The 26,677-nt window shown below is 34.9% G+C and overlaps 1 protein-coding gene across 7 annotated transcripts in view; it reads right to left on the bottom strand.

Moving 5' to 3' along the window:
- Positions 1-26,677, bottom strand: part of LOC121422192 (RNA binding protein fox-1 homolog 3-like) — a 55,768-nt gene continuing 29,091 nt past the window's right edge. For 3 of the 7 annotated variants that reach the window (XM_041617082.1, XM_041617081.1, XM_041617087.1), the window contains 6 exons: positions 21,649-21,741; positions 13,649-13,721; positions 8,934-9,121; positions 6,992-7,006; positions 5,210-5,389; positions 1-1,244 (listed from right to left, as the gene is read on the bottom strand). In XM_041617082.1, the coding sequence (XP_041473016.1) occupies positions 1,200-1,244; positions 5,210-5,389; positions 6,992-7,006; positions 8,934-9,121; positions 13,649-13,721; positions 21,649-21,741 (594 nt within the window). In that variant the 3' untranslated portion in view covers positions 1-1,199. The remainder of the gene's footprint in view (positions 1,245-5,209; positions 5,390-6,991; positions 7,007-8,933; positions 9,122-13,648; positions 13,722-21,648; positions 21,742-26,677) is intronic. The other 4 variants (XM_041617084.1, XM_041617085.1, XM_041617083.1 and 1 more) reach the window with 4 other exon arrangements.

Here is a 26,677-nt window from a genome sequence, read left to right as displayed (position 1 = left end):
GGGAGTTCTATTGCATTCAAGCCATTTTCATAGAGTCACCTTTCTAGTATGCATCTTTTTTATGGTTCAGTATTGAGTTTAACATTTTATCTATGACTGCTATAAAAATGACTGCAGCTCAATTGTGATCTTAACTGATAATATTTCAAAAAGTGTTTCGGGGCCAATAGGTGGTTGCATGCAAGCATTGATAATTCTGCACGCAAATTAAAGGGAGACCCCAAATATATGTTTATTTTTTGCACTTCATATCATGCACATTGATGTTTTGGTAACTTTTGTTCTACTTTGCGAATAAAAAGCCTTTCCACAAAAGAAATGAGACAATTGCTTTAGTACACGGTTAGGAAATCTTTCATGGGAGCAGTTATTGCTCGATAGCATCATTGCAAAAAAAATGGTTTCATACCCATGAAAATCTACTTGATACTTTTGGCAGAAATATTGAGGAATCTTTAAACGTCATGAGACAACCAGTCCCTCTTTAGCACACATGAATTGAAATGAATTAAAGAGAGGGAGAGAGGATGAGCAAAAAATGTATTTATGAAGTAGAATTTACACCCCCTCCATTGCAGTACGAAGTATTCAAGACTTAACCTGCAATGGTCATTAACAAATTTCAGTACATTACCAAATACATTTTGGTATAACCAATCATCAATAAAAGCTTTAGATCTGAATAGAGTCGCCTTCTACAATCTCACGAAGAAAAAAAGACAAGACTGTAGAGGTATCATACATTGTAGACATACAATACAAAATGAAAAATAAAGTCAGAACAAATTGGAAGTAGTTATCAAGTTGAAATATAATCCTATAATTATATTTTCCAGATAGGATGAGCGTTAAAAGCCGTTTGATTTCTTCCAAACGTTTTGAGCCGGTGGAGATGACCGTAGTTGAGTTGAGCTCCTCATATCGCTGACCCTCTAGGAAAGGCAAGAATCATTCCGTAACGATCTCTGATGTCATCGTGCCCATCAAATGGTCATCTACCTTGGTAAACTCCATATAAACCATGGGATAAATCTCCAAATTTCCTGTTGGATGCTCCGGAGCTCGATACATGATCTTCCGCTTTTTCGCTCTCTCTTTGTTCTTGTTTTCTTGAATCAAAATGTTCAGTATGCAGTTAACATCGTTCTGTGATAATGCGATGACCGTCTGCATCAAAGAATACCGTTGGTTGGCTGATCTTAATAAGGTGTATACCTTGCGTATGCACCCCTATACAGACTGGCCTATAACAATAGGTGAGATAGAAAGAATCAAGAAAATTAATTAGAAACAAGTATGGCATCTCCAACTTACTTCTCCCAAGAAATATTGACTAAATGCATGTGAAATTTATAAAGATGTTTCTGATTTCAATAAAACTTCTCATTCTTAAAAGGAAACCCTAATTGATGTATTGAATTCATTTCATTAGCTAATATCGTCAAATGATATGCATCACGAATATATGCTTACTGAAAATAACTTTGATAATACCATGATAATGATAACTCTAATGACTGTACTTTTATAATGCAAATAATTTTTTTAAATAAAAATAATAGATAGAATGATAGTAAATGATATTTTTAGACCTTCTATCTAGAAATAATCCATTCCAAGGTCCAAGTTCATTATTTTCCCAGCTTTAACTCAAGTTCTTTCTTTTTCCAGTGCTATGCTCATCCCCATGACATGAAAATTGATTACCAGTTCACTTATATAGACATAATTACTTTGTTGGAGTTTATAATTTTATGGGCCTTGTGACATACAATTAAGAATAACTGTAATGAATCTATTTCAAACCATGTACAAATGTTACAATGAATCGTAAAGTATTGATTGTATCTTAAATGTTGCAGGACCTTGATGTTTGCATCAGAAACATAAATTTTCAAAAGTTAAAATACTCAGAATATCATATATATCTAAACAATTAAAAAAAATCTACAAAATACAAATAATAGACATAAAAGTGAACAATTACAGCAAAAGCATCATGCAAATTGCTGACATTTAGCAAAAGAAAATTCACATAAAATAGTGAACAAATGTAAACCTCGACTTACGGTTGATTTCTTCTCAACAGACAGTGGTGTGTGTGATTCTACTCAAATCAATGATTTAAACATATCATACCTTCCTTCGCTTTTATGAAAATGATTGAAGTTGTCGTGCAGTGAACAATAAGATTTTACATGATGACATTCATAAAATTGATTTAATTTCATGAATTAGAGAGAGTGCAACATCTTGCCAAAGTCTGACTGAATATAGTGTTATAACACATCGAATAGAGTATATCACAATCAATATTCTATGGCTTCATACTAATAGAGGAATTAGTAGCAAGCTTCAGGAGCCCCTTGACACAAAGTTTAGTTATTGATTGCATGATAAATCTGTTCAAAGTTTTCAATACAATCAATCATAAAACACATTCTTACAATCAATTGCTAAGCATTGTGTCACAGGGGCCCTTGTCATCAATTTGTTATTTTCTCTATACAGATCAATATCACGATACTTTAGATTTGAGCAAGGCAAACTATCTTAATCAAGGTCATTATAATTCTCCTTAACTACACTTAAGCAAAATGCATGTAAAGCATTGACTTTGTGAATGCTTAAACAGGTGGGGAATCAATGAGCAATGGAATTGGCTTAATACATTCATTAAAAATGTCACTATTTTCATCACGTCACAAAACAAAGAAGAGCAACTAATGGCTTCAGCTCAATGAGCAATTTGAAAAATCTTTGCCTCTGGTAAAAACGAAAATGTCGACATTTTTAAAATGGGAAATATTTCTAAAGAGGGGATGCAGGGAAAAATTGTTAGACTGCTGAATACCGCCTCGGACCATTAAGCATATTTTTAGAACCTTGCAAACCATGGATGCCCTTTCCAGAAATCCATTACTGCTTGAAAAATACGATAAACGCATTAAGAGAATAGATGGGGCGCATGATTTGTGTAGACAGATCAAATCAATGTAAAAGGACAATCATATATGAACATTATTATGTTGCCTTTTTATTCAGTAGTTATAAGTAAACCTAATACTGTGTATATGCAGGTAAATGAACTTTGATGCATGCATTACTCGTCTGTTAATTCTACATGCCTAATTCAAATTCAATTTGGCCTTTTAAAGATTTACCGGTATCTAATTTGTTTCTTTTTTGTAAATTGCTCCTTCATTACCAATTGCCAACTGCAACCACACGCCCCAACCCCAGCCCTCATCAAATCCTATAGGAAAAACAGAATTCAGTATTTACACATGATCATGTCAGATGAAATCCTTCTAGAAATAGATGCTTAATTAATAAAGTTAATCAATTACTTTTGCTTTGAGTGAAATCAACTTGCTGTTGATGGGAGAAAAGACCCTGAGCCTTTTTAACTTTGGTGGGGAAAATCCTTCTTTATCTTTTTTTCAAGTGAAAAGATAATACCCCCCAACATCTTGTAAAAAAATCCACTTTACAGGACAAATAGAAGCTTGTCCCGTCAACTGAAAATTATTTATTTCAAAGTGTTAATGTAGGACTCATCCACAAGCACAAATCATTTTTATAAAGGTCTCGTGTCATTATTTCATACATCCTTATGATTGTAAATTAATATTGCCACACAAAGTCAATTTGAATTCAAACTAAGTGCAATTAAATGTGATTCAATTCAAACTAAGACCCAGTGATGTGTAAACTAGACCAACAGTGTTCCCAGAGGACCACACCAAGAATTTTACACCATGCAGTGTTAAATTCACGGTGTTGGACCATCATCACCCATTTGTATTGCATTCTGTCTGTTATTGGTGTTATGTTAATACTCTATGGTGTATTTACAACACTAGAGGATGTGGCCATCTCTCTGAACACTGACCAACTTTGCTCTAAACACCATACTTTCTTCAGTGAGGATACAGTGTTATGGCAACCATGCTTTAATCTTTTCCCACAATCAAAGTTTTAATGAAGGATTTGTCTCCCTAACAATATTATGTAATGAAATGGTTTCTAGAGCATTCCAGTCCCCACAAAACAGAACTATTAAATCTTAAAAGGCAATACATTAACTAAAAGACAATATCAACAAGCTAATAAAAAACACAATATCTGATAAAACAGAGAACACCATTCAAAATACACAGGAGGGTGCTTAAAACAATCTGACATGCTAGACATCAATCAACATATGAACAATACATTGAAACTGAAGATATATGGATTACACCAAGTAATCTTGATTGATTTGAACATACAGGAATACCAGAAGGTGAATCACTAACATTTCGAATCTTATTTTGAGATGAGATTAACCAATCAGACCTTATGAAATTGCTTTTATCTCACTAAAGTTTGATTTGTCGATTTTGAGGGATGATTTAAGAGAATTGACTTTACAATAAAAATATCTGTACTGAAATTAAAAAGGCCTCTTTAGTTTAGCAATAAAAGTGATGAATTAAAATGAATAAAATAACAGTCTAAGCTAGTTCTTCCTTAGAAATCACTTGAATTGATGTGGTGAAAAATATCTTCAGGGATGACTTTCTCTGGTATACAAAATTATTGAATTGTGGTTTTGTTTTCAGGTAAGTTGAAATTTAATCATGTTGGTTTGGGAGATGGGGAAAATAAAGATGTGAGGAAAATCATCAAAACTAAAAATGTAGAGCATATCAATAAATTTAAAGGAAAAAATATTTAAAGGAAGAAATTACAGATAAAATGGGAAAGGTAAAAAAAAGAAGAAAATTGACAGTAAATACTATTTAGGTATAGATATATTGCTCAATGCAGAGTCAATGGTATGAAATACTAACGTCATAGAAACAATTAATGACATTAAAATACGTTCATATAAATAATGAAATACACAACGGCATGAACCATTATACAACTTGCAACGTAAAAGGATATCAAAAGCCAGGCATACACATTACAATCTATACAGCTAATAACTTATTATATAATACAGTACGTAAAAGACTATTTACTTGAACATTCACGTAACACTATATTCACTGCACTGCACGACCAATACCTCAAATTTTGCAACTGAAAATACAGGGGTGGGGTGGGTGATTGAACACGAAAACCAAAAGTGTGAGTATATGAATAATCTCAAAAACTAAATAATGTCACAACCACTGGTAGCGAGAGAAAGAGATCAGTTTGACAGTCGAAGATTTACCCTGGTAAGAGAGGGATATCTTACTCCGTATGCTGTGGCAGGGCCGATGGCATGGTGATAAGGATCCGCTGCGTATTCCCTACCGTAGGGGATCGCGTAGGCTGTCGGCGTGGCGTAGCGGCTGATGTAGCCTCCGTATGTCGCGGCCGTTGCGGCGGCGGTCTGCAAAAGAAGATCAGTCTGGGTTGTGGAAATAGTTGTTTTGATATCAGGGTGAAGTGGGGAGCAAGAGGGGGTGGGGTAGTCAGGGTAATGGTGGTTGGAACAAGGGGGAGGGGAGATGAATGTTGTGGGAGGCGTGTGGTGCAGATTGATATTCGTGATGTGGAAATGTTTGGCAGAGATTGAGCAATTTGCCAATTTTCATATGCAAAAAAGACATAAAAATGCATAATTGTGTAAAACAAAATGATTTTGAACAGTTGCATTGTGATTAATATTTGGTGTATCATGAGAGAAAAATGCATTGAAAATTTGTTGTCCATTGCGGTGTTCAGTGTGGAGAATCAATTTTGAAATAATAGGTTTGGTGTGTTGGAAGGAGATGGAGAGGGGTGGGTGGGGGGGGCAAAGAGGACAGGTAAGGGGGGCGGGGCAGAAAGATGCAGAAGAAAGAAAGGGTGCAAACAAATGCCTTGTTAGTAAATCATAAACAAGATGCCCAACAGCACAGCAAACACATGCAAAATCTAAGATATGTTACTCATTATTTTACAGGTAGTAATTTTCTAATGAAACATAATACCAAACATATCAAGTTTAAACATGGAAGATTCTTAGTAGAAAAGTTAGTTGTAAAACCAAATCATATGTGCTCTCAAATTTGGTGTTCAGCAATTACCCTTCAATCATTCATTTTTTTCAAATCTATTTGGCTCACATTTTAATCACTTGGAATGTCTTCATGATAAAGAGTATTTCTACGTGGAAAAAAGCAATATCATATAAATTCATGTATGATAGGCCATGCTTTTTTTTAGGAGCTATATTGAATGTGCATAAATGTATATGAAACATACTATACAGTAAGTGATACAAAAATACTACCTTACACAATCCCTCTTTGGTTTATCCATTTTCAAATAGTACAGAAAATAAGAACACTGCCCCAAAATATAATATCATTTTGACATGAATTACCTAAGTAGAGTTTTGAAGAGCCCCCCCCCCTACAATTGTGAGGTAGTCTGGTAGAAGAGAGTCTAAGATCAAATTGTGAATATCTTAACTTACGTATGAGAAAAAATTAACCCAGAAAAATGTTCGACCTAGAATTATTACACCAAATAAAAACTACATGCAATTGTAAAGAGATATCAAACTTGGTGATAAATGTGATAAGCTCTTGAAAAGGTTAACTAAAACTGACAGAAAAAGAATTTTATTTACTGAAAGTCAAGTGAAACTAACTAAATTTACAAATGAAAAAAAAAGCAATTAAAGAAAAAATCTTAACTAGTTCAAAGTTGAGAGAATGAAACTGTTCCTTGCAAAAAAAATGGGGCCTTTTACAATAAAAGAAATGCGGTAAGAAGGGATATTCAATGAGATAAAGAAAGAAATGAGGGAAATTTGAAGATTCACTTGTTTTAAGACTCAAGAGACGAACGTAACCTCATGCGTAATCAAGCATCTGAGTAAGGGAAATTCCCTTCTGTCGATGTATTTAAACCAATAACGTTTCAATCATGCATAAAAACGTAATGCGTGCAGTGATGTGAACTCAACATGCATACCAATAAAGAGAAGAGGAGAAAGAGATATAATGCGGGTATCATCTACCTTATTATTTTCCTTCTATACACAGTCAGATGCAAAGAGGAGTAATATGCAGATAAATAAAGGAGCCCAAGCTTATAATTTAATATAAATATCACAGACAAGTCAATTTTTATTCAGATTTAACTCTAATCACTACAAGCATTTGCACTATTATAAAATAAGTGCAAACCTGTGGTAAGTATAGAAATATTCATTGTTAGGTACTTGTATTAAACCCTCTTCATCTTAACCTATAAATAGAGAAGCAAAGGAATTTGATTGCTTTACTAGTGAAACTTTCATTACAAATAAATATTACCAATGATAATATCCAAAAAGATGTAAAGATTAAAAAAATCTTAGTAATAACTTATTAATTGATCAATACTGCAGTTAGCATGAACCAACATTTTGAATTTTAGAACAATTCTCTTTACTTATAAAAAGCTTCAACATTCTCAAACAACGCTAAGGAGAGATGGGGGGGGGTCTTTTATCATATTTCTCTGCATAAAAATATTTTTAGAGAAGAGCTCCCTTTTGCCTATTTCAGTCAAAAAGCAGATACAAGAAATATATAGGTGAATACCTAATTGCTGTTTTCCATGCCACTAGGGTACATTTCAATCATATCTTGGCAAAAAATTGTGGTGATAATCATGAAACTAACGGTTCATCTTTCGCATTCGTCAACCTAATTCTACTAATCGTCCTACAGGGGATTCTTGGTAATCAAATCGTCAGCCGACCATCTTGGTGTTTTTATGACTGATAGAGAATCCAAATAAAAGATTTTGACTCTTTAGATAAATGTTTTTGAATTTTTTTTTTTTGCATATACTCGACATTAAGCAAACATTGAAATATCACTACATGTATAAGTATATTTTTTCCTTGTCAGACTTTCTGGTGATAATAAGTACAAATTGTGTTTGGTTTTGGTACTGGGTGCTCATCAGTTCTTAAAAATATCATCAATTTTATTTTTTCTGAAGACATCTCCCCAACATTTACTAAAATTGCCTTAATGCATTAAGTAGTATTAAAACTTTGATAGAATTAAAGCTATCTGAACTCCAAACAATACATCAAAGTATTTCTCTTGCCTTGACAAGATGACTTGTGCATCAGTGCCAATATTGAATAAAACTTTAGAAAATTCTTAATTACCATGCAATAAAACAGTGCAACACTCAGATCTAAAAAACGGTGGTAATATTCATGCTTTAATTACACACACAGTAACACAATAGTGCTGGTAAGAATATCAGAAAGAAAGATATAGAGAGAGATACAGAGAGGTGAGGGCAGGGGACTCTGTACATGGAATCAAAATGCATTAGATCAAGCTTATCATGCCTGGCCCCATAGGCTAACTGTAACACTATACCTAGATATAAGAAACATCGGAATCTGTAAAATGTCACTAGTAAAAAGAAGGGCCTATCAAATCTTTCTTGGTGGGGATGCTATACATAGGTTAGGTAAGTGTATGTTTCAAAGCCGTTCAATTTTCTAGTTTGAAGTAAAACTTGTGATAATAATCTATATCTTTGAAAGTGTATTTCTAAATAAAGACTACACCAGATTCAGTGTAACACAAGGGCTAAACCAACATCTTTCAAAAAAGAAGCTGGGATGGCATCTCTTATACTCACAAGCTACATATTGTAACCGATATGCAATTTTAATTCTCCAATGCTTTGAAACATCCTACCACCTTCCCCCCAAAAAACCCACTACAATTATAACTCAAAAGCCTTCATTTACGAATACTATATATTTTTACCCTTTTTATCAAAACCGAATGCTGGATTATCAAAAGTACTCTCATAGGGGTATCTTTTTTTTTAAGAAGAAAAAAAAGGAGGTTAATAACAGAACTGATGGTTCTCGTTCGTAACAATTACTGAAATAAAATTTTAAAAGGAACAAGATGTCAAGCAATGGAAGTGTTACTTACCGGGTACCTGTCGGCTGGGTATAGGGCAGCAGCCGCTGGTTCGGCAGGGTAGAGGGCTGCGGCGGCGGTTGCGTAGCCTGGTACCGGAGGTGGGGCTGCTATACGGTATGCTGCGTATGCCCCTCTTGCGGCACGCCCCCTGCCTATGACCTGCGACCTTAGTGCACTGGTAGTCAGGAGTTCTAAACCTGTAATAATCAAAGTACAGAGAGAAAGAATAGGGGTTGGGATGGGGGAGAAAGGAATAGACAAAAATTGGTTATTGGCAATGACTGGCATTTAATATAAAAGTAATAAAACATCTCTTTCACATAGATCTTAACATTTCAACTGTGCTTTTACTTTCATCAAAGAACCTTGCAAAATTATAAACTTCCATAAAATGTTAACATTGCTATACATGAAAACAAATCCACAGTTATAACAAATTATGAGTTTTCATGCTTGACACACATGGCTGACAAATATCTGGAGAAAACTTAGTGATGAAAGAAAAGTCTGCATGAAAGAATAATGGTGTTTTCACATAATCTTCTCTTTTGTTCTCTTGGAACTGGTATCCTTGTATATTTTGTCCTCCTTAACACCCAAATTCTGTTTCATTCTTGTTGTCCTCTATGTCTTGCTTCCACCTACCCTTTACTTCGATCTTACTCTGTCTCCATCTGTTTGTATGTCGTATCTGTCTCCTCTTCTCTCACATTCATTCTCTTTCTTTGTATCATTCTTTCTCTTTACGCTTATCAACTAGGGACATTAGCAGAAGACAATTGACTTAATTGAAAATGCAAAGGGGTCATAGTTCTAGTTCTTTGGAATACGAGCAGTATGGCATAGCCTGAGTAGTACAACAGGTCTTAACACATATATTCCCCCATGTCCTTCCATTCCCCATTTCTTCATTTTGGCTGACACAAAGAAAGTGTCTGAACTGAGGCCATATTGATAATGTATTTTGCGGTATCCCCCATAGGATCTGTCATTTCGGTAATGCTTGCCATAGTTCAAGACAGACGGTACTAGGCTCCTTTCAAGACACTACATATTTATGTTACTGTTCAACAACATATTTCCAATCTCACCTGATATTCTAAGAAACTTATTGGTCATCGAATAACAGAGAATATTTTTCATAATTGAAGTCCCCTTTAAAAAATTCCTTTAAATTTGAATTCACCCCCATTAACTCAAATAACAGTTCAAATTAGTTCAAATTGAAGGCTATAGTTGTGCATGACAAATTAGCACTTGCTTATTGTTACAGACTTTCTTTCTCTGAACAAACTTCTAATCTAATAAGCTAATTGCATGAAGAATTGTCCCTGAAATTAGAATAACAAATTAATTAATCACACCGACTGGGTATTGCAATAAATGCAAGGTCTCATTGCAAATTGACTTCTATGGGATAGAGAGAACAAGATTCTTTAAAATTATAGTCATACGTGTTAAAATCATGGCATTAAGATGAAATAATTTCTTATACATTGTAGAAAATTGGTGTAGAGAGAGAAAGAGGGTGACAGGCAATTAGAATGTGTGGCGGGGTGGGAGCAGAGGAGACGAATTGGTATGAAGGAGCAATATAGAGAAAAGGGGGAGGAAAGGGAAGATTGCGAAAGGAAAGAAGAGGTGGGAAACAGGATATGAAATTCCTACTAAGCCTCGACTTTAATTTCACTGTCATGCAATATACAATGGATGGATTTTTCTATTATTAAACATGCAGTCTGCCATAGAGAAGTGGAGTCGCATGAGGGAGAAAGACGGCAAACCAAACCAAGTTGGAGGGGAGGTTTCCTTGGGTTTGGTATGAAGATGATCAAGTGAAAAGGGTGTTTACAAAACTCAGTAAAAGGAAGATGAGATCCCAAAGGAACTAATGGACAAATAGAAATATTGTATGTCTGGAAGACAGGGTAAAGGAAGAGAGGCATGACACAGAGAGAGAGAGAGGGGGGGGGTTGTTTGATGGGAGAGAGAGGTACATAGAAAGGTGGTATTGGTGGAAGAAAATGATGAAGGGAGGAGAGGAGTGAAGGGGGGGAGAGAGAATGTAAGAGAAAAGAGAAGCAGAAAGGGAAAGAGAACATCTTTGAGCATGTGACTTATCCCAATAACAGGGGAATAGTATGAAGATGGTCCGAATCACAGTAAATACATTTCTTAAGGGCATTTTCATTACAGCCAGACATCACTATATATCCCCATTGAATTAATGATCATGGAATATGTTTAAGTATTTCCCAATTACTTTCTCCCACTTTCTCACAATGAGACCGGGCCTGTAGGACACCAGAGAGCGTGTTCCCTTCATCGTGCCATACTTGTTTGTCTTATTTTCATTCTAAACAGCGCATGCTGGATTACAAGTAGCCCCGGGGCTGCCTAGCCTCAGACTGTTTTCTCTTCATCTCGCATCCTCCTCATCTATTTCATCTTAGACAGTATAGTTTAGAAGAAAGATGCACTCTGGCTCCAGAGTGAGGACACTGAATTGAATTATGGTATCTTTACTCCATCTAAACCTGTTATCCAAAATACTTCTGACAAGCCACAAAGTTTGTTCCCCCTTTTATAAAAATTAATCCCAAGTTCATTAATAGATTTTGTCACCGAAAATTAATGTTTTTTCTTAATGTCAAGTAATAAAAAGGAGGATTATTCCCACATATCGGTAAGGACCACAATGTCTGCTACTATTAGAAAGAAATTACTAGATGACATTCGTCTTTTTTTTTCCTAATAAGAGATGCTTTTAAAATAAGTTCATATCTTCATAAGAAAGCTGTACATTCTTTTATGGGAATTTTCACATCAAAGTCCAGAAATCGATTCTTTTCAAGTTATTTATCTTTACAAAAACAATCAGGTATTGATTCCCGTAATAATGTAATCAATTGTATGAGTTTTCCCATCTGGAACGAACCTGAGAATAACAAGACTTCTCAAGTGAAAAGGTAATCATCCTAATTTCATTTGGTAAAAGTATTATTATCATCCACCTGTCTGCAGATGACCAACTGAAAAGATAAGATATACACTTTAATTGATTGCTTTCTGTCTCAGGGGTGCCCACTCCAATTTGTTTTGTTGGGATATATGAGGTATTCACCACCCACACTTCAAGCTGGTGGTGATCTTGTCCGAGATAAAACCCAACTCCAGCTTTTGAAATCTTTCTTAGTAGATTAGGATCTACTGACCCTTTGCTATATATACAATCACAAGGGATGCAATAAAAGATGCCCAAGCCCCGTAGGTTGCACTAGACAAAGCGATTAAAAGCTGGGTGAACAAGCCCGGCTGACACTGGAAGGCCCATTAAGCAGCCATTTTATCGTCTCCATCCAAGATTGGCTTGGGCTTAATGACTGATGCCTGAGAACGCTCTTAGAGAGGCTCACAGGAGCGGCCGGAGATCGTGAGCTTAACTATGATTTTTGTTGTCTTATGTCTTGGGAGTGAGGGTCACAACAGGGTAGTGGTATTTACGAGTAAACCCCACTTCTTGAGGCTTTCTTGTTTTTAATACTAGAAAACCCTTGTGAGCTACGTGCTACTCTGCCAACTGCCGTACAACCAGTAGTTGACACGCAGTAATGAAATGCACATTTCAGATTACAGTCAAATTGGTTTATCTTGTAATTATTTACAGTGTACGTGTAGACAGTATTATTACATACTGCAAAAGGAATCATATTTGAGAGGTCGCTTTTAACAAGGCTCTGTATATCATACATTAAAACCACTTTTCGATCAAAACCCTTTATTTATTAAAAGAATGAATTTTCTTTACTCAGAAGACAATCCAAAATTCTGCCTAAATCCACCATATGGTTGCCTCTCTTTTACAGAATTACAAGTCTAGTATCTACCCTGGATAACCAATTTTCTGCACATTGACAAATTATCCTCACGACGATGCGAGGTACCAAAATGAATTGGCCCTTGTCGGTGAGATAGCTTTCAAAGATGTTTTGAATTATGCAGCAAAATGAGTTTCATATTGGCGGATCCCCAAGCTTGTCCTAGGATAGAAATATGAGTCATTAGAATAACAATTTTCTTTAGGGATAAGCGCCAAGGCAAAATAAAAAAGAATACCAAAAACAAATGAGTGATGGATGGCAAAGTCATTTGTATTCAGCTGCTTTATAGAATGAGGTCCTTGTGTGGCGATACGTTGCAGCCGGAGTCGCAAGCTTTTGCCAATCAATTTCAATTTTTACTCCAGCCGGGATGAATCTTAATGTTGGCATTCTGGGAATAGTTTTGGTGACGGATCCTATTGACTGTTGGCTTTATGATGGTAGCCATGTTGATGAAAGGGATAAAGTACAGATATCAGCGAGGGTTGGAAACGTAACTTCTGAAAAGACCCTGAATGTGCCATTTCTTCGCATTCACAGCAGAAGCTATTAGCCACATTCAACTTCTATAGCTTGAAGTCTGGTATTAAACAAATCCTATGAGGGAGATTATTATTCTTTGTTTAAAATTACTAATAGATGAGAGTAAATGGTGAAGAATATCACTACTTCACATATTTATTGGGGTTTGCTTCTCTCTCTATCTCACTCTGTGCCTGACCAGGCCGACCCTCTTCCTCATTTGATTCACTCCTCTTTTTAACCTCTTCACATTCATATCAAAATGACCAAATAAAAAACCTTAAGACTACAAAATATTTAGAAAAGTTTGTTTGTATTTACCTGCTGGATACTCACCGTTGGCAGTAGATGTTTTGACTTTGTTAGTCATGACCCGAGCTGTGGCATTGTTAACCTGTAAAAGAAACCAACCCAAAATCACAATTATGATGCTGTTCAGGAGAATATGGTTAAGAAACAAGAACTCATTTTTTCTTCCATGTGAACGATGAAGGGGGGATGGGGTGGTTGCATGGGGGTGGGGATCAATAATTTTGCGATGACAAGAAACCTGTCAAATTCACAGTAAATGGCAGAAAATCTTCATTTTTAAAACCAAAATACTGTAGATATCAAATTTACTTGGCGATAAAGCATCAATCCTTTTGATTTGAAAAGACTTGAAGCCTTTATGGCTCCCTGCACACAAATGGTTCTATGCCTGCGGTGAGGAATCTAAACGGTGTGATATTTGAGACGGCATATCATTTGCATCATGTTTCAGAGATGATGGATGCTTTCCATTTTTCTGCTTGGATTGGTGAGGTGATAGTGAGGGAGGGGGGGGGGGGTTAACAAGTATGAGCTCTTATTCTTAACCACTGAGGTGTCAAAAAAAAAACTTTGAAAAACAATCAAACATTTCACAATTTCTAAATACTAATAACTATAGAAAAATACAGGTTACTTAGCAAAGTCTTCATAATGGAATCACTGAGTGTTGGATATGTACTTCATATTTTTTTTCTGTTGAAGTATGAAACGTATTTAATATGTCTATTTTCATGCCTCATTTTCTTTAGAATCTTCCTTTTTTATGAGAAAATTTCAAATCTGGCTTAACATCTAACCAATGAAAGTATTGAGAGAGAAAATAGGAGCAACAAAGCATTATATAGTCAAGCTAACAATCTCTAGTTGTATCACCATAATGATGAAACTTTTCTTTCACCTGTTGGTATTTACTACATTGGTTTCTTTCAATATGGAATCCGTGCAGTCTTTCTAATTGTGCTCCCAATTTGCTTGATATCTCAGATAATACTTCAGAGAAAGATCACACCACAGCCCGCTCCTTTAAAGCCACAATTGGTGTCGGCACAAGACCATAGCTGCTGAATAAATCATGATGAAAACCCCCCGCCGGCATGAATAATTGTTGGCCGACTAATTTCCCGGATGGGGTCCCATATCTCTTGCTTTGGTGCCAGTCAGGGGAAACACTATTACAATCGGCAGACTGGTGCGTCTTGTGCCCAGCCGCATATCTGCCCGCTTGTATTTATATCTTATGGTTTAACGTGCCATAATTCTATGAGTTTTTTTTTCTCCTTTCTACTTCGGTTAGCCTAATTTCAATTTCTATCTTTCCCCAGAATTGACAAGTGAGAATCATGTCTCCTCTTGGATCAAGTTATATTGATACTTTTGACTTTTTCCACATCACGATGGAAAAGATGCAGTCTACTGCTCCTATTTTGTGTCTCTCTTTTGCATAATGGTTTAACAAACAGGCTAGTACTTCAAGGGACGAACAAAATCAAATTTTACCATAGGATTTTACCAAAATGGCGAAGGCCGACACCTTGTTTCTGAAACACTCAAAAGCTTTCCCATTTGAGTTTAATGTACAATAGAGATTGTCAGCTTTCCTTGAATACCCTTTTTCCCAACCAACAAAATTCCCATGTCCATTTTAACATAATGATTCTATCCAACGACACTCAGTGTTACCATACAGACTTAACACTATATTTATCAATAACTATACAAATTATGCTTTGAAAAATACTACTGCTTAAGAAATACAGAGTTCTTAACTTCTTAGAAAAACATCATTGAATCATCTTGTTTATTTCTCTTACTTCTAGCCTGTCCACCATACCCAAATGCAATTACTTGGCAGTGAAGAATAAAAGATTATTTTTTCCCTTTCCATTTCGTCAACGTCTGACAGTTTGATTTACAGCCTTTGGGCTTTAATTTCCTGTTCTTTTACACGTTTGCAGAACAATTTGTATATGTCCTGCTTTTATTACAACTCAAATGAGGAAACAGACAAAGAGCAAATGTAAAAACAATCTTGCCTGCAAATTGAATTAGGAGTAATGCAATGCATTCCGAGATTTCTTATAAAATGGGTAAAAATATTTTCCCCTGCTTCACTCTTTTTCAGGGGGGGGTATACTGAGCAGTTCTTCAGGCTGTAGGCAGTTTGGAAAATATCTATATTCCTCCATTGTCAACGATGGAGGGTTTACTCAAATTGCATTACACAATCATTCTGTTTTCAGCTGTATGCTTTTTGTTTGATTCTCTAATTCAATTCACTGCCAATGCATTTTAGAAGAGGTGGACAAACTAAATTAACAATTACATATATATTTTGTTTAAATAGATACTTAACATGCTTAATTGCATAATGGACAAAATATCTGCAGGGTTTGGCATTTTTCAACCGTCTCCAATCTTCATGCTGTTATTTTATTATGCTACTAAATTTCTCTTCAATTTTTCATCACCAGAATGATTTAAGACTGGTCAATCGTTGGGTCTCTCAAAAAATATATAAATCAATTTGTGATCTCGACTTCAAAATTTGGAAAAACAACATCAAGTTATTTCAATTGAAATGATGCATATGTTGATGTTTGACAATAAATGCGACAGACATATTCATAAAGATCTGATTATTTTAAGGTCCAATTGACCCCCCAAAAATCTTATATGCCAGAACATACAGATAAATTATCCTTATAAAAAAAATTGAGACTTAACCCAAATAAAATCTTGCTTTATAAGACACTCTAACCAAACTCAGGAAGTTCAATTTTCTGATTGAAGCAGGAAAAAAAAGAACTTCAAGCCTTTAGCAAGAGTGATCAATCATTGCCAAGAAAACCAATCGATACATTGTAACCTATCCATTGTCTAAATATAAAAAGACCCCAATTCCCTTGGCAGAATAACTACTTTATCTGACAAATAAGTGTTAAATTTCAGTTGAGAAAAAACAGAGTTCTACATTTAAAAAACCTATCAAAATCTAATATATTCCCTGAAGAATGCAGAAGGAACTAAAACATGTTTAAGCCTTTTTGTGTGTGCTTATGGACTCAATTTGGAATATAAATAATAATTTTTTTAGGCTAATGCCAAGTTGTTGACGAGAATCACGTCTGGATGATGCTTTGTTGAAAAGATAATGTATGATTGGTTTTCAATTGGCTAATGATACAGTTCTTACATTACGTGTTGACATTTTAGCTTCATGACTAGGCATGTGACATTCATTGTAGGAAATTCAATTAAAAAAAGAAGAATGCTATGTGTGCAATGGTATGGGGTGACCTTGAAGAGGTGCCTCTTACACTACATGTCCTGGAAACTGTTTACTTGCCAAAAAAAAATGTTGCACAACATACTTCATCTAAAAAAAGTTCCCATTCATTTTGATATTTGAGATACCTACTCTTAAATAGGCTGTCATATTTTGGGAAAAGCTTCTCATCTTCTCCAGCTAACATAACAAAAGTGTTCTACAACATCTACTACAGTTGTACTTTTGGGAGGTCCTACGATTTCAGGTTGAACTGTCAAAAGTATCTGTAAAGTCACATCCCAAGTACCTAATCTCTGACAGGTGATACCAAGTTGGGAACACTTTCATATCTTCTTTAGATAGCATGTAAAAAGAGTTCCACTGAGGCTGATGGTTGTTCATGAAAGTTGGTGTAGGATTTCAAGTTGTTCTGCTGATACCCTTAAGATTCATATCCTAGATACCTTATCTTTGGTAGGCAGTTCAAAGTTTGGAAACATGTTCATATCTTCCCTAGATAGTACTCAGCTCTCCAGAACATAATGTAGTTGTACTTTGTGAAGCAGAGGATCTTCCAGGGGATACACATTGTTTAATTGAATGTTTTTCTCAATGATGTATCAACTCTTATTATTAAGGATTTTGCACTTTTTGTCTCTTTTCAAGCACCTACACCTATAACAAACATGTGACTAATTCATAGATGTGATATTCTAAACAGGCTTTCATTTCCAATATTTATATAATTGGTAATGAAACTTCAACTAAAATAAGAATGGGATTTGAATCTGCCACAATTCTCTTGACTGGAAAGATGAAGCAATAGAGAGCATGACTTCTGCCTCATCAGAATTTTGATAAATTTCATACAGAATCCAGAACATGTAAATGTAAAAAGGTTCTGATATTACATTTGGAAAAAAACTTGTTTGCAAGGAAGGAGTTAAACTTTGCCAGTTTCTGCAAGGAATACGATTAAAGTGAGGAATCTCTTAGCCTATCAGTCACAGGGATTGAAGGGGGAAAACACTATCCTTGGGTGAAACATCAAAATTTTGAGGACATGGTGGCTTTTGATTTCTCCCAGGTATTGATTATTGCTGCAGGATTGCATACTCTAGAACTGAAGCCTCTGGCGGTATCCCCTGACATTCCTTCACGAATCTTCTGACAAGATTTGCGATCAATGCAATCTCTATGGATCTATGTATTAACCTAGGAAGAGCTATTTCCTGGAGGGTCCACTTGGGACTGTGGGGTGCAATTAGGAGATTCACATTTGTAATGACAGAGAAATTTGATAAACACAAATTGCAAGGTAAACCGATGGGACTGCACAGAAGTATTCCATCACAGTTGATACAAAAATATGAACATTCATACCCTGTATTTTACTGAAGGGGAGAGATCTCTGACAAAATTAGCAGATCATATTGGTGACAGAGTGCGAGCAGTTGTCAGCACCTGTTGGAATAATTAACCATTCCAATCTATGCTGCTGCAATCCAGGATCCTGTTCAGGCAATCCCTACAATGCTAGGCTCCCATTACAGTCCATTTCAAGATAGTGGTAGAGTGAAAACTTCCTCAAGAGCAAGATACAATTCCACAAGAGACCCAAAGATAAACAGCAACCGCACACATCCTGAGAGGTTAACAGACAAGATAGAATAACCCGATATAAGCAGAGACTTGACAAGAATTGCATGCCAGGCGGTCAAAACCACAAGAAGGGGGACAAAACAAAAGCTCCTGTATGTTTTTGTTTCATTAGAACTACAAGCCAAGTGCCTGGGAGAAAACAACAACATTCCAGCCATCAATCCATCAAGCATTGGGCAAGACCAGAGAGAGGGTCAAAGTTGACTGCGATCAGGAAAATGCACTTCAAGACACAACGAACCTGGCCAAGCCGTGCGTTCCATGTATAAAACAGGCAAGTCAGATCGATATGAGGCATCTCACAAGGAACAGTAGTACATCAGGTTATGGATGCTATGGGTTCTTTGCACAAGCTGCACCGAACAAGCGGCAAGGTAGCACGTTAATCACGATCACCAATCATCAACATATCCATCACAACCACCTCCCATGATGCTTTGCAATGATAACTAAGGCATGCTGGGTAGCAAGTTATTAATTAAGAAATAAGAGTCAATCAAGCAGCATCTCAGAATGGCGTTCTCTTCCCAAGTCACCAGCACTGGACACCTATGCCTTACATTTCTCTCAGAGTCAAATAGTCATTCTCACGGGTACTTTTATAAGGAATGGAAAATGAGTGCTACTTGTGTGTGTGTGTGTGGGCACGGCACAATTACACATCTGCTACAACCTTGGTAATCAAATGCATGATGCAAAGAGCTAAAGAATGAAAAATATAAGATTAGGCTAGGTCTCATTCTCACATCAAGCACTATGATGTCAACGATATCTTCAACCATTGCATTGCATCAAGCTTTGAGGTTACTCGATGAGATGAGTCCTTCAGAGTCTTCTGGAAGCTTGTTAAGGTATCTGCAAGAATCCAAGAAGGTGCCTTTCTGGTGAGGTATAAACCTAGACAAGCATGCAAAGAGAAAGAGGGGCGGTGCGCAAGACTTTCAGCAGGTGTACGGTGATAATCGATCCTGAAGGGGATAGAGAGGTGGTGCCAGGATTGTCCAGATTTTGGTGATGAAAATATTGTTTTAAAAGATTCAGACGCCGTTGGTTGCAGCCGCATACATAAGGGTGATAACATCTATAGAGTGAGGGTGTACAGTCCAGTCACAAGGTACAGCAGCCAAAAAGGGGTTCTTTTTTTTAATCAGGTTCCTTGCAAATTTACCTTTCATTACTGCTATCCATCAATTCCAGTTCAAACGGAGGGTGCTAACATTCAACAAGACTTCTCTTTTTTTTTCAAAAAAATTTCAGCCAGGCAAATAACGTATCACTGGATCACCATCAAAACAGGCAAATATTTCAGTCTACTTTCTTTCCATGTTTTACGATTGATTTCATTAATATGAAGTTCAAAAGGTGCACCAGAAATCAAATACATTCGTCACAATAAAATAAAATCATATATACAAAAATATATATATGTAAGGAGACATACACAAGGCCATATGTTGAATGTATAGCATCAAGCTCTTGTCATGGAGACCAGGCAAACCTAAATGTACTAGCAATCACTTCACTAAAAGGCATCAATCCTAAGAAAAGGCTCAAAACAAAAAAAGGGATGGAATTTTAAAAAATCGGCAATTTACTCTACCTCAGATAACTTACTAAAAGTATTCCCTTTATTGGATTAGATTATCGTAATTTTTTTTGTCGTCCCAATAGATAAGGAATAATCAAATCAAGTTATTCTTGTGGAAACTGGCAAAGTTCTACAGAGATGTGTATGGTTGTAGGGATCGTAATTAAGATCATAAAGTTTTAGATTTCCATCAGGTAAATCTTATTGACCTAATATCGTAATCTAATCTACAAAATCTTAGACCATCTGATCTACAAAAAAAAAGTGATACTTAGTAAATGAATACCTCATTTAAAAAAAACAGGGACAAATGAATTCCATGAATCTTCATTTCCACTGATTTCTTTGTATTTGATGCCAATTTGACAAACAACTAACTTACCCCTCACCTATTCCGATACACTGCTTCGGGGCAGGCATACACTTGGCATATGTTCATTCAACAACCCATATGTGACGTAAGCCTTCGACTAGATTCATGGTCTGACCGAAAGAAAATGACGTTGTGGTGGTTTGGGGTTTGTTTGTTTGTTTTGTGAAAGAGAAAGAAAACTCACCAATCATTGGGCCAAACCATGGTCCTATTAAGGGGTTTTTAATGAACTAAAATTGGGGGGCACTTTTAAAATTGGGAACAATTTCAAATTTGAAAAGGATTAAAAACCTTGAAATTTGTAATTTTTCATTGAGCAACAATTTTCAATAATTTCGTAATATTTCTTTTTTAAATCCAAAGTTTATCCAGCATATTCCATTTGTCATAATCAAAAAATTCAAAATATGGAATTTGACATCTGATATGATTTTGTTTTTTCTACCCTTTATCAATTAAGTTAATGAATTTAAGTCAATGGAAAATTCAAATATTTTTGACAGTTTGTTATATTTTGGAGAAATTTTCTTAGTCGAATTTCACAGAGATTTCAAATAGAAAAAGAGGGCAGTTTCAAAGATAGGGTGGTAATTTCTCTATCTTTTCCTTCAAGTTTCATATTTTTCTTAAACTTTCATTCTCCAATCAGAAAGGCAATTTTCAAGTCTTGGGCTATTTGGCAAAGGGTTGAGTTTGGAAAGTTTGACTTGGCTTGGTCAAATGATATGAAGATGAATATCTAAGGAGTTTTCTATGGTTAGCATGATAGCATTAATATGATTATTCCAGTAAATACTCATCAAGAAGTAAAAAAAAAAAAAAAACTGTCTCAACAAGAGGCACTTCCAGCGTAGATCATGCAGGGTGTGTGAATAAAAAAATGACATCACCCCAACCATAAACAAACATACACTGGCCAAAAATATTCAGGTCACATATCCAGCACCCATCCGCATCCTCTGTTTAAAGCCAACAACAAAATAAAACAGAGAACTTGGACGGATGCAGGATTATAATAAAAAAATCAACAAATTAAACCAAAAAATATGTAGAGAAATAAATAATGAGTGGTGGTTACTATAAAGAAGTAATAAATCTTACGACGGAACAACATGCACCTCAATTTTTCGCCCCTCAACAATAGTGCCGTTCAATTTCTCGCGTGCCCTGTCGGCGTCCGAACTACTTTGAAACGTAACAAAACCGAAACCCTGCATGCATGGGAAGATAAACCAGACAGATACATGCAACACGTTATATAGTTTGCTCATGCAAAGAACTTTCTGGTTGTTGGTAGTAGTAGTTGTTTTTTAATCGTTTTTCTTTCTTAAATGGAGAGAGAAAGAGAGAGAAAACACAAGTTTGGTTATTATTATTAAGAATTTCATGGTCATTTTGAAGTGATTCTTTGGAATGATCGTGACCTGTATGGGGGTGAAACCTGGCTGATTTCTTGGTGGGAGGGGGTATGGGCGGGGCGGTGCATGAGCAGAGGGGTTATTTGTGTGCTCCTCATGCACTCAATGAAGGGGAAGGGGCAGGGGGATTCTTAGCAGGCATCACAAGTGAAGAGTGGGTGAAAAGGGTGATTGCTACCTTTCAGGCTAGCTGTGATAGTATGAGAAGTAAGAAACACAGCAAGAGGATAGATGATGGTGGGGGAGGGGGTCTTGTGAAGAAGAAAATCATTAAAGGAAAGGTCTTGTGGAAGAAAAATAAAAGAAAACATGTTAGTAGCTTGAAAAGCAACGCTAAGGACTACATTTAACATTTATTAATATGAAAAACTGAATAAGAAATATAATACTTTTTCCATACTGGTAACTCTGAGAATAAAAATTAAAAAGTGTGTCATTTTCAGATTCGAAAAAAAAATACAGCTGATATGAACACAATACATGATACCAATATATCTGAAATTTTACGAAATGTTTAAATCATCAGAACTACTTTTCTAGAAGCCATTTTTTCGCTTTATGCACTGATCATATGGCTATTATTCTCAAAAAAATTTTCAATTCAAATATTTTAGTTTTTCAATGATTTTCTTTTTTAGCGCGAACAACTCTTCCCAAAATATTGCAAACACAATTTATCAAAACGACAGTGACAAAAAGTAAGATTTAAAAGTTTATCAATAGTCTATCTTAAAAGAACTTTGAAGACAAGAGGAAGTAAAAAGTGCAGAATGAAGATGAAATATGTGTGCAGAAAGATTGTCAAATTATTACAAGACAAAGGGATTAAATTTAGCAAAAATTTCAATTCTTTTTACAAGTTGAAATATTCAATAACTATATTTTCATTATTTCAAAGCATATGTCAAACAACTGATTAACAATTGCATCAGAACATCATTTTAGAAGAAATTTAGCAATCATTTTTTTTATTTGTGTCCTTTTTTTTAATATGAAATAAAAACAGATTTGTTTTTTCATTGCAGATCCAATATAACAAGTAAAACCTACATAGGAAGTTAATGGCCGAGACACGCATGAAACAGCTTTCCCGTTTCTATAAGCGTTTATTTAATCATTAGATGATAATCAAATCATCTTAAGAGTGTATACTTTTATCCTTTTTGTCATTTTCTTGCACTGTGTGAACAAAATGAAAACTTGTGAGATGACATGAGAAATGAAGCAGTGCGAAAGGGCGTGTAGCAGGAAAGACGTGTCTTAGGAGAGGCATCGGAGGAATAGAAGCAAGGAAAGCAAGATAAGTGTGCGAGGGTAAGAGATGAGAGGTAACATGGATGACAGGGAGAGAAAGGATTTGAAGAGGTTTTAGGGGGTACATCAAGGGGAAGCATAAAACCTGCTTCTCTCTCAATATGTGGGACTGTTGTCTTATCAACCTTGTTTTAAATAGATGTTTTTTTACTTTCACAATGAAATTTGTCCCCCTGGTCTCAAATCTCAGGGATATTCAAATAATTATCTAAAGGGTGAAGGGGGTGATATATTTAGCCAGAGTGGAAAATATGAACTACGATTCTATAGTGTGACACAATCATAAACATTTCAAGGGTTTGTAATGGTATTTGAAAACATGTGTCCCCAAAGCATAAATGGAATGATCTAAATGACCAAAAATAATCACGTTCAAACTAAGAAATGGTAAATCTTTCATATGAGATGTAACAATGACTAGATTGACTAACAAAACAATTATAAACATATACAGGTTAACATTGGCATTTAATGGAGGGAAAAAGCATCAAATACAATCTGGTGGAGGAATAACAAATTGCAGGATTATGTTACAATTTTGTGCATCACTATCTGATTATGCACAAATACATCAAAAATATATACTGGCAAAATATCAAAATCAAAATTTCATTGGTAATTTCGATTAAACAAATACTTTCATTACTTTCCTATGCATCTCTGAAGCAACATAATGCTTGGGTATCACAAAACTTATAAACTTTGAAAACGGGAAGAGGAGTTTAACAGGGTTGGGGGGCATTCTTTCGCAGAATGCATCGTGCAGGGGTCAGAGTTCAAGTGATAGGTCAAGAAGGAGGTCAGATGAGATCTAATATGCAAAGTGCAGATGAATCAAAAGAAAAAGGATGCATTAAAAAGAATATCACAAACATTCATTGAAAGATAGCTAGCAATGTCTTTACAAATAATTTTTTTTCGTAAAATTCATATAATTTCAATGTGATCTAAACTGCTAACAAAAATCAAACTCCCAAAAAATATTTGAATTTGAAGAATCGAAATACATCAAGTATTTTCACTTTATAGCTATTTAACAACATAACTTACAATAATTTTTTTCTCTTTCTGATAGTTTCATCACTAATTTCATAAAGATTTAATCATAATTTCATTTTTATATAGTTTTTAATCTTACTGATATAATTGATATATATATATTTCACATACTGTATATTCATAATCACAAATATTATTAAATTTGAAATGCATTCTGTCACATTCAATATGATATATATTAAACATTTAAACTATTTGATATTCACATAATTCGTTATTTCATTTCACAGATAATGTTGATGAGTACACGTGAATCATTTCTCACAAACATTCAGAATCATCTTTGACAATAAAACTTTCTTTCATCAAAACAAAATAATAACATTCAGGTATGCATGATGCATCAACATGTAGTACAGGTATGATTTTTTTAAAATTTTATTTAGAATAACATAAAAACTAATAATTTTACATGGATTGTATCAAAATGCATCATTAAGGCAAACTGGACTGAAAACTCCTACTTCGGAAGCTGACCTCTTAACAGGCATGCACTGAATTAATCTCACTCAAAAAACACTTAATGAATATCAAATTGGCAAACGTTTGAATACAGTATGAATATATTCATATGAAGACACAAAACTATCATTTATCCTCCATTAAGCTGCTTCTTTTTACCATTTAATGCCATATCTTACAACTTGATATTATCCAACACTTTATCAACAGTCAATTTCATTTATAAAAGTAATTCTCAATCAAGAAGTTATAATAAATACCTTCATATGTGTACCTTTACTCGATTGCTTTTCGCAAGAACATCCCTAAGGGCAATATATTTACCCAAATAACCAAGTAATTTTTTGTAGTAAAATTCAACATGCCTGATCTTCTATGCTTTTCAAAATAGCTAAATTGTCCCCCAAAAGTGGTATAAGAAAAGGATGATGAAAATTTGTGAACATTTTATTACCTTTTCCAGAAACAATTCTAAAAATTGGGAAACTATGAAGTTTTGGAATTAAAAAACTTATTTTAATAACACTTTTTTTTAAATAAATGTTTACACAACTCCTAATTACAATAGGTCTTTTTATAAATGACTGTATGTAATCTTACTAAGAATTGAACTTGGTTTTGGTTTTATACTAATATTTCAACCAACAATCATGCTCACTTGTTATGACTTCTTACACGTCAATCCGATGGATTAACAACAAATGATTCAACAACAAAAAAACACATGAAATCTTGACAATTCCTATAACAAAATTCATGGAGACAAAAAATTCTAATTTACACTTTCTTTCCTTTTGTTTTTCAAAATACACCTTATACAATTTTGTAAAAAAGTTATTGTGTAAAGGCAGGACAATCTAAGGGTTTCAAAATAAGGATATCCCCATAGAGAACACATTGGATTTTAAATACGTTGCCTCTAAACGGTTTGTTTTATTTTTTTCATTGATTTAGCTAATCTTGACATCACTTTATTTGTTCAATGATGCTTTCACAAACTATGCAAACCAAATTACAAATTTTGAAGACAAGTGTACTTGAAATCTATTGTTCCATTTTGTTGGGTCATAAAAGTATAGACTTAACAAGTTTCCTATTTTCTTTAATGTCTTAATAATTAAGTATTAAAAAATGCTTTGTGCAAGTCACTGAGTGAAAGCAAAAAAAATGAATATTTGCAATATTTACAAGGAAAAGTGATTTTGCAATGCGGAAGGATTTGGGGTGAGCAATGCGATGAAATAGGTGATTTTATTCAAAGAGAAAGAGTGATTTGGTGTGAGAAGCAAAAAGTCTGCCTTCTAGACTAAAATTAAAAGTTTGTGAGGAAAATATGTGAGGCCACTAAGAAAAATCAGCAGTTCAGGTTTTACAATATTTTCTGTTTGATGGACTGGAATGTGGTTTCTCTATTCAGAACAAATTACTGAAAAATAGGGACTTTTGAATCATGGGCTATGGTTGGGGCTGGTAAAGAGGCTAAAACATAAATATAAATAGAATACAGACACTCCATGCGACAAATGTATATTGTTAGTGTTAACGTGTTAGTCTTAGTATCCATGGTAATATAGAAACACCTCAAGAAAACAGGTGTGTTCTTATAAAACACAATATGGTAAATTATCATTTGTCGGACTACAACGAATGCCTATCCCTTCCCCTTCCCCTCCCTCACTAGCAAAATGTTGATTGCAATATTCAAAATCTTTGACTTTTTTTCTGGTAAGATCAGGCATGCGTTTTTGTGATAGAAAACAAAAGAGGTCAGCTTCAGTTATAAGAGGAGCATTCATTCATTCAGTGTTATACTAAAACAATCTTCATGCAATTTCACAGTTAGCAAAAGTTCTCCTCAAATCTATGTGGCTGATTACAAAATGCATGAGAGAAA

The sequence above is a fragment of the Lytechinus variegatus genome, chromosome 10 (genome assembly GCF_018143015.1).
Source record: "Lytechinus variegatus isolate NC3 chromosome 10, Lvar_3.0, whole genome shotgun sequence".
Lineage (NCBI taxonomy): Eukaryota > Metazoa > Echinodermata > Echinoidea > Temnopleuroida > Toxopneustidae > Lytechinus > Lytechinus variegatus.
Note: the sequence above shows the minus strand (reverse complement) of the source record. Positions and strands in the feature narration are given on the sequence as shown.